Here is a 15,084-nt window from a genome sequence, read left to right as displayed (position 1 = left end):
TGTGAGGGTACAGGGAGAGCCCACTGCTGCCACGTTCCCTTGGCAATACCAGAGATGCCCCTGCATCGGTTCAAACTTGCTGGTGCCTGAAATTCCTAGCCGGGAGGCCAGTCCCCAGATCTCCCCCCAGCAGCGTTCACTGGCAACACGCTGAGCTGGGTGTGATACAGGTGTGATTTGGGCACTGTACTCCCAGCAGAAGCAGGTGGTTGGGGCGGGGAAGAGGGAAAGGAACCTGGTTCAGCAGCAAAATAAAAACCTGCTGGAGAGATGTAAAAATAAAAAAGTAGAAAAAAATCTTTTATTTGATTGCCGCAAGCAGCCCGGAGCTGGGGCTGATTCCAGCATCTGCTGAGTAGAAGTGAACGCCCTGCACAGAGTGGGCAGCACTGGCTTAGGCGCACCCAGCGCCTGCCAGGCACTAGGGCAGGGTGAGATTAAGGCTTAGAGACGTGGCAGAGCCCAGGACCTAGACGTCTCCCTTGCTCAGTAAGCTGTTCTCCTGCTTGCCCCCTGGGAGGGCAGGAGCAGGCCCCACTGACCCGGCCTGTGGCACAGCATCCACCCCCGCACCTGCCTCCCTCACATGCCCCAGGCTGCGTGCAAGGACCTTGGAACACTGAGCACAGCCTGCACCTCCGGGTGCCGCCTGGCTGAGCAGAGGAGCTGAACTCGTCCCTGGAATCAGACTGAGCAGGAATGTGGGGAGGTGGTGATGTGGGGCGTTCCTGCCTTACAAGGCCAGGGGAAGCAAGTGTCGAAAGTTAACCCCAAACTAGCAAATCAAATTCACTGTGAAACCCACGCCTGCGCTGCCCTCCTTGCCCCGCAGCTGTGGGGCTCCACGGCCTCATCTAAGGGCAGCCCCTCACCAATTTGCTTCCCGGTTGATTTTGGTTCCTGTGCCGTGCCTGGTGTCTGAGCGCCTGGAACTTCTCCCGGGACAGGGATGGGCACAGCAAGGTTCATGGGCAACCCAGGCTGGGACCATGCTGGGACTCAGGCATTGCCGGTTACGTGCTCTTTAGGACAGACTGCTGCAGGATTTGCCTCCAGACTGAAATCTTTGTACCCTGTCCATGACAGTCCACTCTTCCCTGCAGCAGCTCCCATTAGGGTTAAATGCGATTTACTCAGGGAAGAAGTCCAAGGCCTGCACCGGGGAACTTCTCCTTGAACAACGCTTAGGAACGGCACTGGGTCCTTTATGTCCTTCGAAGGCCAAGTTAACCTGGCAAGAATCCACCTGGCACATGTATCTACTCAGCTCTTTACAGCATCAAAGAACTTTTCAAAACATCAGGTCATTTAATCCTCACAACTGCCCTCTGATCCCCATGTCACAGATGGAAACTGAGAGACAGAGCAGGGACATGGGCTTGCCCAAGGCCCCAGAAGGGAGTCTGTGTCAGAGCTGGGATCAGAACTCAGACCTCCTGGCTTCCAGGCACATACATAGAGGACAGCTCCCTCTCGCTCCACAGCAGCTGGCCAGCGCTCCCGGACGGAAGCCCATTCTCACTCGGAGCAGTGTCTGCAGGTGGGAGCTTCTTGTAGGCAGTGGAGTTGGATACAGAGCTCCTCTCTCCTGAAACCCTACAAATCTGGGGGATTTCAGCACCCCCCGAAAGTCTCAAGCTGACTGTCTGGGCTCCTATACTGCCGTATCCCCCGTCCCTCACTTCTGGTCCCATCAGACTGGCAGAGAGATTCCAGAATCCATGTGCAGATGATCTCGTGGCAGGATCTGCCCACATGGCCGCAGGGGCTTAAACTCCATGTTGCTGGTGGCGGTAGGTGAGCTTCCGGAGTTCGTCCCAGAAGAGCAGGCTGAGGATGGTGTGAGGCCCCAGACGGAGGTAGGCAGGACCGATCCCTTTGTACAGAGCCAGGATGCCCTCTTTTCTGGAGATCTGCACAAAGCAGTCGAGGAACCCTTGGTAGTGCTTCCCCTGGGGACAGGAGACACAGAGAGGTATCAGAAACCTGCCCCAGCACACACAGGACACTCCTCACGTTTAATATACATGGATCTGGTCTACGTGCTATTGTAACTCACTCATTGTAAGGCCAGCAAGGACCACGAGGACCATCTAGCCAGGCCTCCTGTCTGAGACGGGCCAGAGAACCTCAGCCAATAATTTCTGCAGCAAGCCCATAACTTCTGGCTGAGCTACAGCGTCTCATTTAAAAAGACATCCCAGTCCTGAGTTACAGACTCCAATTGCTGGAGACTCCACCACTCCCAAGGATTAATTCCTCCCTGTTAGTAACAAGCACATTATTTCTAGTCTGACTGTCTAGCTTCAGCTTCCAGCCACTGGATCTCATTGTCTTTTTCTGCTAGATTAAAAGAATCACCTGCCACCAGAAATCCCTTCCCCACATATTCACGTAGACTGTGATCAAGTTACCTCTTCACCTTCTCTTATGAAACGAAATTGCCAGAGCTTCTCTAATCTTTCACTAGTCTCCCAGACTTCAGAGCATTCCTGTGGCATCTTTCTGACTCTTGGAAAATTGTCAACATCCCTTTCGATGTGTGGACACCAGAACTGGCCAGAGGCTCCAGGAATGGTTGAATGCTGTACACAGAGTTAACTCTGCCTCTCTACTCCTGCTTGATATTCTCCCGCTTTAACATCCAAGCCAGGCCAGATTTTCAAAAGAGCCGTGCATGGTTAGTGCTGAGCACTACTGAAAACTCTGCCCCCTGCCCTCCCTGAGCTCAGTAAACAGAATAATTCACAATGCTCTGAGCTCCTTATGTGAGGATCTCTACATGCTGCAGACAGTGGTTAGTTAGCTCTCACACTCGTCTGTTTGGGGGAAGTCAACACTACTAAGCCCCATTTTACTGATGGAAAAATTGAGGCACAAGCAGTTCTGACTATTTTATAGTCCCCCCATCTTCCCACTCCCAAATTACAGCTTGTGACGTTTGCAGTGCATGGCCCCTAGGTCTCAACGGACCAGTGACAAACACATACCAGTCTGGTTCATCATGGTTAAAATAGGAGCTAGAGTTATATAAATGTCTTTAGACTTTATGAAATGCTGGTACGTAGTTGCCTGCATTCATCTCACAATATCTGAATCCCCCGTTAGAAAGTAATATTTAAAGTGTTTGCTGTCTAACTGTAAGTCATCAGGCAGGAGAGAAGCATTAACAAATGTGAAATACTCGTTTCCAACAGGTGTTGGCTCCTGCCCAACGAAAGAGGCCCATCAACGCCAGGCAAAGCATTGTGGAACATCAGAGGACAAAAGACTTTGTTGATTGCTCCCCTTCCCTCCCCATCCCCGCCATGAAGAGGATACTGAATTCCTTCCAACAGCTGAATTTGCAACTTGAAGCAGAAGCAGGGAAGGAATAACAAGCCCTAATGAGGAGGAATTTGTGTCTTTTATGCCTGCTTGGACTCTAAGGGCAAGGAATTCTAAGCACAAGCCCAGTGTTTGGTGTGGGTTAGCCCTGACGGACACATAGAGCCTGCTTATTAGAGAAGCTTCTATTACCTTTTGAAACTTAAGACTAACTCATTTTGTACGTGTCTGTTTACCTGCTTTAACCTTGTAACTCTCCTATTTCCTTTTCCTAGTTAGTAAATCCTCAGATCATTTATTATAGGATTGCCTACAAACATTGTGTTTGGTATGAGACCTAAGGTGCAATTGACCTGAAGTAAGTGACTGGTCCTTTGGGACTGGAAATAACCTGAATCTTGTAGTGATTTTGGTATAAGGGACTATCTATCACAAAGGCAGGCTTACTTGGGTGGCAAGATAGATTGGCGTACCCAAGGGGACTGTCTGTGACTCCATGGAGGCTGTTACAGTGTCTGAGCAGTTGATGCTTGATAATTGGTTAGTGAAATTTAAGTATAGGACTCACAACCAGTTTGCGGTTTGTGTCCTGATTCTAAACAGTCTGCTCTGAGGTTGGCACTCACACTCTTGAGCCACCAGGGCAGCTTGACACACCTTTTGGATCATTTTCACAAAAGGGTGGGTTTTGCATTGAAAGAGGTAAAGTACTGAAAATCCACAGTTCAGTAACAGAGCCATTAATGAGCCAGACTGTGTTGCCAGTTACCCCAAAGTGAGATTGATCAGCCTGCGCCAGAGTAACTGTGGGCAGAATCTGGGTCTTTTCTTTTCAAATGAAAACCTGCAAGATGTTGCAGTTTTGTGGACAAGACGAGGCCTAATGCCACCAGGTCTCCTCCATCTCCATTGGGAGCCATTCACCCTGTATCTGGACCTCATGAGCATTCTCATGTCTTTGTGAGCTCTCAGGCTGGACTATTGCAACAGACACCAACACACGCTCCTCAGCTAGTGCAGAACATGGGTGCAGCCAGCTTCAGGGGGCTTTCCCACCTATTCTCCTCAGCCTGTACCGGCGTCTGGGTGGAAAACTGTCAACTCTGATCTGTGGAGCCCTTCTATGGGTTGGGTCTCCCAGCAGCCAGGCCCCACCTCAGCAAAGGTCAGCTGAGCAGAGATGCTCAAATGAGCAGCCCTGCACTGGAAGCCCTGGGAGTTGTCAGCTCTCCAAGAGGCCCCACTGTTCTGGGATTCACTGCCCCATAGTCCAGCCGGGCTCAGGAGGGTGCATGGCTCAGCTGGTCACTCACTGTGAGGCTGGCACATAGCGGCTAGAAGGTGGGTGGTGTCGGTTTAGTCCGGGCCTGACCACCTATGCCCGGCCTTGAGCAGCATGGTGTGGATTTTGCTTTTAAATGCTGTGAAGTTGAGTGCATTCAGCAGACTGGTGCACGTGAAGACGGTCCAGGTAGCATAGCCTAGTAGGCTGAGCACAGGGAGGCGAGCCAGGAACCTCTGGGATCCAAGCCCCACAATTCGGCAGCCTGCTTGTACAGCTCAGCTATCAGTAAATGGGGATCCTGGCGTTCCACCTGTGGGACAGACTTACCATGCCCCGCTCATCCACGGGCTGGTTATAGAGCCTGGTGCTGACCACGTCGAAGGGAGTCATCGCCACGGCCACCGCCACGCTGCTGATCATGCCTCCCGCCAAGGCCACCATCCAGCTGCCCTCCTTGAACCACTGCCAGACAGGGGACCAGTTACACTCAACCCTGCACCAGATCCTGCTGCTCGTGATGCAGCAGCCACGCGTTGCCATGAGCACGAGAACGCCACCATCGCCAGAGCAACAGAGATGACAGGCACATGCAGGGAGCAGGCAAGGTAAATAGGGGTGGGGGTGAGAGAGATGAGGCTGTATAGGGATCCAATACTCCTCGAAGTGACCCACCATGCCCACTGAGGGTGGGGAAAGCCCCAGGCCCAAACCCAAATCCAGACACCCCTGAGCTCCTGGGCAGGGCCAGAAACATGAGGCTGGCTCCAAATTTCACAAATGCTCCCTTCTGCGTCATGGGTCGAACCAAACCCTTGAATCTGACGCCCCACCCACCCCTGAACCTTGGAAGCGTTCAAAAGCTGAGCCAGATCCGCTCCAAACACGGCTGGTTTCCTCCATCTCTCTAATGGGCCGAACTGGGGCCCTGGATCCGAATCCTGAACCACCAGGATGATGAAATGTCGATTCACGTGGGCCCAAGAACCCATCTCTCGAGACACAGAGGTGCAATTAATTCCCAGCCCCTAGGGGGCAACAGATGGGCCTGTCGGAGCAGCAACTGGCCCCGACAGCATGAGGGGAGGTGGCCCTGCCCTCTGCGTGTCCTCTTCAGGCAGCTGTTTATTTTCCCGTGGGCTGGGAGCAGCCGGGGCGCCCCCGCCAGCTCACCCGCCCCGCTGTTATTTTTAGCTTTTATGATCCAGGCGAAAAGCCAGGATAAAGTGTGTTTTAAGCAGTGCGTCAGTTCCGCTCGCCTTCCTGAATGTTCGCCCGCACCAGAGCCCTGTTGATCTCGTGGTGGGAAAGTACCGAGTCAGCGCTGGGGGCCAGGGAGGGATCCACTTGAGGGCAGCAGTGCTGTGTTTTTCTGAGTTACGTTAGGAGCAGAGCCAGCCTGTCAATCTGAGTGGCCAGTGGGGGGGAGGGCAGGCTATGAGACCACCTCACTCCCCCCCGCCCACCCCCACTTCTGGGGAGTTGGAGCAGAGGTGGGGGGTTAAATCTGGCAGCCCAGCAGCTGCTTGCTTTGCTGATCATGAAGGCCTGAGTCAGACCTGATTAGGGGAATAGGCATCACTGTCTCTAAGGGAACAAAGACCCATGTGAAATTGACACCAGTCCCTGCTCCCTCCAGTCCACCCTGGAGGGTGTACGGCAGGGGAGCTGGCATCGTGGGCTATTTCGGTAGATCATGTGAATGAATCTGTGGCAAGGAAGATAGCTGCGGTGTTCCTACAACAGAGGGAGGTGCAACAGAGATTTCCCCTGCCGGTGGCTGCCCCTCCTTCCCTGATCCCCACGTCTACAGAGCCTGGATGAATGAATAAGAAGCTGCCTGGCTCAGCAGTTGGCACCCTGCACTGCCCCATTGGAGCCCTGGGTTTGCTTCCCAGGAGTGGGGTCACTCCATGGGGGCAGCTGCATCCACGCACAAAGGACGGATTCCTCCTTGGTGATCGAAAGCAGGGGGAAATGAAGGCAAGGAGCCCTGGGTGGGAAGCCGCGGCATGAGCATCATCTCTGAAGAGATGCTGCAAGCGACTGGACCAGGGGCCTTGGGACACAGATGGCCTCAGAAACCAGGCCAGGGCTTTGTGGCTGCTTGTCTAACATGACAGGCCTTAGAGGCCCACAATACCACAGATGGCGCCTGGAATCTTTTGTGCCCGAGAAGTGGGTGTTGTGCTAAGCGTCCCATCTGCTGGGGTGCAAATTTAAAGGCTGGGGCAGGGATGGCCTTGGAGACTGGCCCACGAGAAGGGGATAGACCAAACCTAACCCCTGGATACCTCCCGTCCCACACTCCAGAACAGGGCTGTCAGGCGTCCGGTTTTCGATCAGACGCCCGGTCGAAAAGGGACCCTGGCAGCTCCCATCAGCACCGCCGACAGGGCTGCTAAAAGTCTGGTTTGCCACAGCGAGGCTAAGGCAGACTACATGCTCGGCTCCACGTGGCTCCTGGGAAGTGGCAGCATGTCCCTCCAGCTCCCAGGTGGAGAAGCAGCCAGGTGGCTCTGTGCGCAGTTCCAGCCCGCAGGCGCTGCCCCAAGTGCCAGCTCCTTAGCTCCCATTAGCCAGGAACCACGTGGCCAGTGGGAGCTGCAGGGATGATGCCTGCGAGCAGGGGCGGCACAGAGCCCCCTGGCTGCCCCTCTGCCTAGGAGCCGGAGCAACATGCTGCCAAGGAGCTGCGCAGACTTCCTCCATCCCCGGGAAATGCCAGGGCCACCTGAGGTCAGTGCCGCCTTTAGCCCACATCGCAAACCCCCTTCTGCACCCCAACCCCCTGCCCCAGCCCTGAGACCCTTCCCACACTCTGAACCCCTCAGCCCCAGCCTGGAGCCCACACGCCCAGCCTTCCCTCCCTCCCTCACCCCAACCCCCTGCCCGAGCCCCCTCCTACACCCTGAACCCCTCATTTCTAGCCCTACCCCAGAGTCTGCACCCACAGGTGGAGCCCTCACTCCCTCCCGCACCCCAACTCCCTGCCCCAGCCCGGTGAAAATGAGCAAGTGAGCAAGGGTGGGGGAGAGCAAGCAACAGAGGGAGGGGGGATAGAGTGAGCAGGGGCGGGGCCTGAAGAAGTGGTGGGGTGGAGAAGGGGCCTCGGAGAAGGGAGGGGCTGGGCCTCGGAGAAGGGCGTGGTGTGGCAAGGGTGTTCGGTTTTCTGCAATTAGAAAGTTGGCAACACTACTCCAGAGCCAGGCCCCATGACCCTGCCCATCTCTCACCCCTTAGGGGCCAAGCAGCCCCTCCCACCACTGCTCACCTTGAGCTTCTCGACCCACTCTTTGGCTGACGCAAAGGTGGCCAACTGCACTGCAGAGCCCACCATGACACGGGGCACAGCGCCGTTCACACCCCGCCACAGGCCCACAAGCCCCTGCTTCCTGTAGATGGTCTCAAAGGCGCTGGAGACACCCTATGCAGAGAATCAGACAGATGATGAGATATTAAAGTGGCAGAAAACAGGAGGATTTAGGGATCTCTGGGAGGAAGGGGGGAATCTCTGGGTCAATCCAGTACTGCAGTGGGCAGGGCATGCTGCACCCAGTCAGTGGCTTTGATGGGGCTCAGTGGCTTTGAGTGAGCCTGTGCCAAGGATGCAGCCTGGCAGAGGGTCTGCCTGTAAGTTAGTATCTGAGAGAAGCGGGGCTGCACTAGACCCAAGAGCTGGCAGGTGTCCACTTACATAATCCCCTTACAGGCAACTTTGTGGCTACACCCAGCAGCCTGGGACAGACTGCTGTCTGTACGGCGTGTCCTGGCCAAACTGTACCTCCAGCCCATGAGGAGGCCTTGGCTTCCTCCGCCCCTAGGAGTGGAGCCAATAAAAGTGCCGAGGACTTTGGAACCTGCTTCGTGCGGCTGCCACGCAGAGAAACACAAACAGCCTGGTGGGGCCAACGTCACCAGAGTCCCCAGCAGCAAATGGCCCATGACAACAATTCGTCCCCCCGCACCTCGCCCGCCCAGGCCCGTTCCTCCCATTCAGCAACTTTCTTCTTGAAAAACACTCTGTGTCGTCATCTGCAGGAGCATTCATGGGAGTGTGTACAGAGCAAGGCAGCTGCGGGAGCCTCAACAAAGGGGGCCCCCGGAGGGAACAGGACCAGTGCGTTCCAGGGAAACGGGCATGAAAACTCAGTGGTTCCCTGTGCCATTCAAGTGCAAGGGTCTTGCACTCCACAGGCCGGACAGAACATCCAGCACACACAGACAGCACGTGTTGCTACATGTCGCACATGTGCCACGTGTGTCATGGACACATGCACACACATCCACCATTCATGTCACATCCATCGCACACACATGTAACCATCTGCCACACACCACACTCAGGCACACACATCTACCGCACACGCCGTTCTCATGGGCACCTAGGCATTTCCACTAGATTTGCACACATGGACCCAGTATGCAATGCATGTCACACTTACACATCCATGCAGGCCCATTTACTACACAAAATCCACATGCAAGCACACACACGACCCCCATAGTGCTATACATTCAGACCCCCTTTGCACATCGTCCTACTGTGGAGAACATAGGAATTCTCTCTATTTATTTTTATGACTAATATAACTGTACATAATCTCTGTGGGTTTGGATGCTGAGGTGTTGCTGGCTAAAAGGTTCCTGCAGAACCCATGGACAACGGCTGAAGACAGAATCTATCCCCTGGTGCTCAGTGGGAGAACACCAAGAAGCCACTGTGCAAAGAGCAGACCGTTTGGAGAAATGCAGAAACTAGTCTGGCCAGGTTCAGATGCTCAGCACAAAACCACAGGAGATCACCAGGTGGGACAGGAGTGTGGAAAGGATCAAAAGAGAACCTGTGATTTCAGGGGGCAGAGATACTGATGGGGTGACAGACTATCCAAGATGCAGCCATTACAAGATGCAACTTGTCTCCCGCAGCTGGGTGCCTTACCTGGAACCTACTGGCAAGGAGGGGCTCAGGTTAGGTGAGACAGAATGTGTTTAGGCTTTTATTGTTTTAACCCCATTTCTCTCTGCTTGTTACATTTCTGTGAACCAGTAAACCAAACTTGGCTTTGATCAAGCTGCCCAGAGGCACCACAGGTTCACACTGGTCACAAGCTCCGGAGAGAATTCTATACCCAGAGCCAGAGGGGTCAGAGGCAGTAATATGATGTGTAAAGAGGGGGTGTTGTAGCCAAGTGACCCCTGAGGTTCCATTTAAAAGAGGGGCCCAAAGAGAGACAGAGATCCAGCTGCAGCTCACCCTGGAACCCCAACACCAACATACACACAACGCACACTCTACACCCAGCACAGCCACGCAGTCCCCTCAGCATCCTGTGCACCCAACACTCCTCATCCCACCACCAGCGTTAACAACTGCTCCAGGTCACATGCACAAACCAGGGAAGACTGGGCAGATCCCAGAACCCTCTGCTCACCCGGTGGTTGTGCTGATGCCCCACAGCCATGGCTGCCACAGTCTGGGCTTGCAGATGCGTTTTGACCTGTCACAATTTAAAGGGAATTGGCCAGGTTAGAAAGGAGCAAGCTGCCAGGCTACACCCAGCCCCCCATAGCAAGTTAGACACCCATGTGGTGGGGCTGGCTCAGGCCCTCGTGGACAGCAGGAGTCACCCCACTGAACCACTCCCACTCCTCTTAGTCTCTTCTAATGCAAGGGAGTGAAGATCCAGGCACCAACTTGCAACCTGTCCTAGTGATGTGGGAAACAACAGGGCACCCACCGCCCATGGGACCCACCCTGCTCTCCAGACTCACCCACAAAGAGCCCAAGTCCAGGAGGTCCTTTTCCAAACCCTCCCACCAGGTGCTGCTGCTAATGATCCATCACTGCTGTGACCCACATTGAGAGGCAGCATCCTCCCCGCCTTGGGCTGCCCCCTCACAAGGGCATAACTTGATTGACGGGAAGTTTCTTCTCTAATTTACCCCCCACGGGTCCACTACGGGGTTTACTGCATTGTCCTCTGAAGCAGCTGGTGCTGGGACATGACCCTAGAGTAACTGGACCGCTGGTCTGATCCATGTCTCAATTCCTCTGCTCCAACGCTGAGCAGGGTCAGACCTTCACATGGGAGACCTCTGAGGAGGAGCAGGGGAGCTGCTGGAAGTGGTGTTGGGCTTCCCGTAGGCGGCGCTGTTCCCTCAGAGTCTTTAAGCCCCAGCATGGTGCTTGTGGAGTACTGAGCACCCAGCAGCATCAATGGGAGGTGCTGGGGGATCAGCACTTTTAAAAATCAGGTCACTTAAGTTGGCACCTAAACATGGATTTAGGAGCCTAACTTTAGGCATATACCTGTTAGCCTAGAGGCATGAGCCCCAGTGTTGTGGCCAAATTCTGCTTTGGTTAAGTACATTTTGCCTCCCTGAATACCCCTGCGCTTTACATGGAAAACGATATTCTCATTCACTTTCTCTCCTCAGCAGCTGTATCATGTTGCTGAGCGCTGCTGAACAGCTACCACATCCCACCCCAGAGATGGCTGCATTTACAGTAGTGGGTGAAGCGATTCCTGTACATGCCCCTAGGATCCTTCAGGATGAAAAGCACTGGAAAAATCCTTATGCCCATTCAGCTGCCCCCTTTCTTGACACGCTAGAAGTCAATCAAGAGCTTGTGATCTAGTTGACTGGTGACCAACTGGCACCTCCAATGGCTCATGTGGATTTATTACCAAGGAAGGAATTTACTTCCCCAGACTCACCGGAGAGCACAAATTCCCTCTCCTAAGCCAACGAGTGTGGCTCTGTCCACCCCCTGTTTTGTTTCTTTTGGCAGAAGCAGATCGCATTTGATTTCCTCACAATGACTGTGAGCTCAGCAGACTTGATTCTGAAATCAGAGCTGAGGGGGAAAAGTATAACTCCGCCATCCGCATTCACCCTTCATCCACCTGGCTGGGTTTGTGTCTAATGAGACTGATTTGCGGCTGCAGTGCATCCTATAGAGCAGAGGTGGCCAAACTACGGCCCGCGGGACTGTCCTGCCCAGCCCCTGAGCTCCCAGCTGGGGAGGCTCGCCCCTGGCCCCTCCACTGCTGTCCCCCTTCCCCCGCAGCCTGAGCGTGCCACGCCGCCAGTGCTCTGGCCCGCTGCTCTTGCCGGGCAGCGTGGCGGCATGGCTGGCTCTGGCATGGTAAGGGGGTAGGGAGCGGGGGGTCCCGGGACAGCAGTCAGGGGACAGGGAGCAGTTGAATGAGTCGGGGGTTCTGGGTGGGGCCAGTCAGGGAGCAGTGGGGGGGGTTGGATGGGTTGGGGGTTCTGGGGGGCAATCAGGGGGCAGGAAGTGGGAGGGGGCAGATAGGGGGCAGGGGCCAGGCTGTTTGGGGAGGCACAGCCTTCCCTACCCGGCCCTCCATATAGTTTTGCAACCCCAATGTGGCCCTTGGGCCAAAAAGTTTGCCCACTCCTGCTACAGAGCTAGGGGGAAGGGGTCCCATGGGAGCTCAGGCATCTGGGGAAAATGAACAATTTGCCTCTTTGTAAGTCTGCCTGTCCTCCCAGCAGAGAGGAGCTGGGGGTGGGTTGCATGAGTCTCTGCCTGGCTCCCTTTCAGACTTTGAGCCCTGTTGTTTTCTTCTCTTGCAGCTGCCAACCTCCTCTCCAGAGCCCAGCTAACATCCACTGCAGAGGACTTGATAAAGGTCATCACCACCTCAGCTCAGGCTTCACCAGGGGAGGGATAGCTCAGTGGTTTGAGCATTGGCCCGCTAAACCCAGGGTTGTGAGCTCAATCCTTGAGGGGGCCATTTAGGGATTCCTGGGCAAAAATTGGGGATTGGTCCTGCTTTTGAGCAGGGGGTTTGACTAGATACCTCCTGAGGTCCCTTCCAACCCTGATCCTCTAGGATTCTATGGTTGTGGCAGCCCCACAGAACCCAGGCTGGTCCAGTCCTGAACAGCCCACTCCAAGCCCCTCTGCTTTTGTCTTGGGTTCTCCCCTACAGTTCTACTAATGCCCCTCAATCCTGACCCACAGTCTCCTTAGTCTGCCCCCACTCCTAGAGGGGCCCCTCAGCCGTGACCTGCAGTGATTCAGCCGAGCTCACTCCCAGGTCTGCCCGGCAGAGACATACCAGATCTGGTGGTACCCTTGCGAGGTGCACGGATAGGGACTTGCCAAGACCAAACCCTCTCTCTCTCACGACCTTATTAAGATTGAGGCCAGGAGTCCGGGGCGCTGAAAGTCTCCTCCAGAACTCATTGCCCCTTGGAACCCACCCCACCCAGACTGCTCTGTAAATACTCCAGCCCCTCCAGCAGCACAGAGATGGGCAGGTGGGGGCAATGGCTGTGGGCCAGAAGAGTCAGCCAGCTGCTCTCCCAGCTCAATTTCCCTGCAGGGCCCCTGTGAGCCATCACTCTGGCACTGCTGTGGGGGACGATTTGGGAATTCTTCATACAGGCAGAGGTGGCAAGGGGGCCATAAATCAGGTACTTCACAGGGACTCCAGATGCAAACCCAGGCCAGTCTGGGAACAGGATCCTTAATGACCCAGAAATGTCGCTGGAGGCAACTGAGTGACACTGACACACGATGCAGCATAAACACGATGCACATTCATGACAACTTTTACAGGTGGCAGGAGCCCTCGTCTCCTCCCACCCCCTTCTGTTTGACCCATTTTCTCTCATTAGAGACCCTGGTGCTATCCGGATGGGAGCTGTCACTTCTACCAAAGGGAAATCATAAGCCTCGGGGGGGGGATTGAACCCCACGCTCCTCTTGGGAACCATCTGAGCTTTTCCACCTTAAGCAGCAGAGACGAGGATACAGTTAAAACCTTTTTGCAGGAGAACGGGGCCAGCTAGCTCTTGTGATATTCTAGCCCTCCCTTGTATCTATGGGGCAGGGTGGTGCTGAGAACATCGCGCTGAGGTACTGGGTCTGGCTCAAATGTTAACCTCCCCTCCTGCTTTTATTTCTGCTCGGTTCTGTGGTCTCAGAGGGGTTCGTTTGGTTTCCAGACCTGTTGGATAGATTCCTGCCCCTCACCAATGTTGACAGCCGGCTCGGTGTGACCGGGAGGTTGTTATCAGCTCACATACTGTTACTGCTGCACCTGCAGGGCCCTGGGGGCTTTAGCATGGCGGGGTTCACGCGAGCATTTGCATCAGTTTCACCCATGTGGGTTGCACCTGGGGTTCAAACAACCCCTAATCTCCATGCAAAATGCAACTGGGGCTGATACGTTCCAGACCCAGAGTTCTATTATGGGGGTGATTCTCCACCCAGAGCCACGGGAGGGGACAGAGCTACCAGCTTGCAGGCTGTATGGCCACCTGTGACAGGGCTCCCTGAAGAGATGTGGCCCAATATCTCGTTTGCTCCACCAGGAGGGGTCTCCTGGGATAACAGGTTGCTACTAGCCTGGTACTGTGTGACCACAGCGTGCCAGCCGCCCCACAAGAGCCACCTCTCGCAGCGCTGCCCCCACCTCAGCCCTTCTGGAGACTCACACCACTTTGAGGGGACGATCCATGGAGCCACCACTGCAGAGACCCGGAGTCTTGTCCCTTCCTTGCCCCCACCAGACACCTGCTTTCCCCCTAACTCAGGCTGACCGCACAGGGAATTCCTCCAGCAAACACAGCAGCAGGGGAGGTTTCCATTGCATCTGCCCAGAGGGCCAGGTCTCCCAACACTCCAGCAGGCGGATCACTTCCCCCAGCACGGAAATGCAGCCCCCTCTGGAGCCGGCCGCGGCAGCTGCCCAGTTTTCACAGCCCAGCCGCGGTTCGGGAGGGAAAGCGGAGAAGAACCCTGCCTCCGAGTGACCGTGACCGTGCAGGAGGATGGTTCAGGAGGCAGAGGGTGTCCGCAGGGGCTGAGGAGGGAAGGCACCAGACGACGGGGGCACGGAGGGGGCCTCGGCAGCGCCGCGGCGGGTACTCACCAGATACGCCGGGCTGCCCACAAACGCCCCCAGCGCCCCAGCGATGGCCCCGGCCGCCACGGTGCCGCCGGGCCGCTGCGTGAGCCCGCGGTCCTCGGCGTGGGAGTAGCAGTAGAAGCGGACCCCGTTCATCAGCCCCTGGTAGAGCAGCCCGGCCGTCAGCCCCTTCTGCAGCCCCCGCAGCCCGTCGGCGCGGCTCACCGCCCCCAGCGCCTGCAGCACCCCGCGGTAGTGCCGGCGGTAGGTGCCCCGCGGGCGCAGCTCGCCCTGCAGCTGCAGCCGCGTCTTGATCACCTCCAGCGGGTTGGTGAGGACGCAGGCCAGGCAGCAGGCCGTGGCGCCCAGCACCAGGTCCACGTGCGGCGAGACCGAGCCCGGGCCCGGCGGGCGGGCGCGCTCCATCGCGGCGCCCCGAGGACGGAGACCCGGGGCCCCGCTACGAGCCCGGCCCCGGCAGCGCGGCCCCCGAGGGGCTGCCCCGGGCGCGCATCGGCAGGACGCGAGGGCGCAGAGCGAGCGGCTCGGGGCAGCGCTGCCGCCTCGGTCCTGGCACTGCCCGCT

The 15,084-nt window shown here is 56.0% G+C and overlaps 1 protein-coding gene across 3 annotated transcripts; it reads right to left on the bottom strand.

Annotated features, from left to right (window-relative positions):
- Nucleotides 1–273: 273 nt before the first annotated feature.
- Nucleotides 274–15,084, bottom strand: SLC25A34 (solute carrier family 25 member 34). 3 transcript variants are annotated; one of them, XM_073316301.2, is made up of 5 exons: nucleotides 14,524–15,077; nucleotides 10,045–10,110; nucleotides 7,884–8,036; nucleotides 4,940–5,074; nucleotides 274–1,952 (listed from the first exon to the last, which is right to left on the bottom strand). In XM_073316301.2, the coding sequence occupies exons 1-5, from the start codon at nucleotides 14,923–14,925 to the stop codon at nucleotides 1,770–1,772; spliced, it is 939 nt and encodes a 312-aa protein (XP_073172402.1). In that variant the 5' UTR covers nucleotides 14,926–15,077; the 3' UTR covers nucleotides 274–1,769. The 3 variants fall into 3 exon arrangements, with proteins under 3 accessions (XP_073172402.1, XP_073172403.1, XP_073172405.1); XM_073316302.2 differs by lacking the exon at nucleotides 10,045–10,110; XM_073316304.1 differs by lacking the exons at nucleotides 274–1,952; nucleotides 4,940–5,074 and adding an exon at nucleotides 7,535–7,781 and having other exon boundaries at nucleotides 14,524–15,084.

The sequence above is a fragment of the Lepidochelys kempii genome, chromosome 18 (genome assembly GCF_965140285.1).
Source record: "Lepidochelys kempii isolate rLepKem1 chromosome 18, rLepKem1.hap1, whole genome shotgun sequence".
Lineage (NCBI taxonomy): Eukaryota > Metazoa > Chordata > Testudines > Cheloniidae > Lepidochelys > Lepidochelys kempii.
Note: the sequence above shows the minus strand (reverse complement) of the source record. Positions and strands in the feature narration are given on the sequence as shown.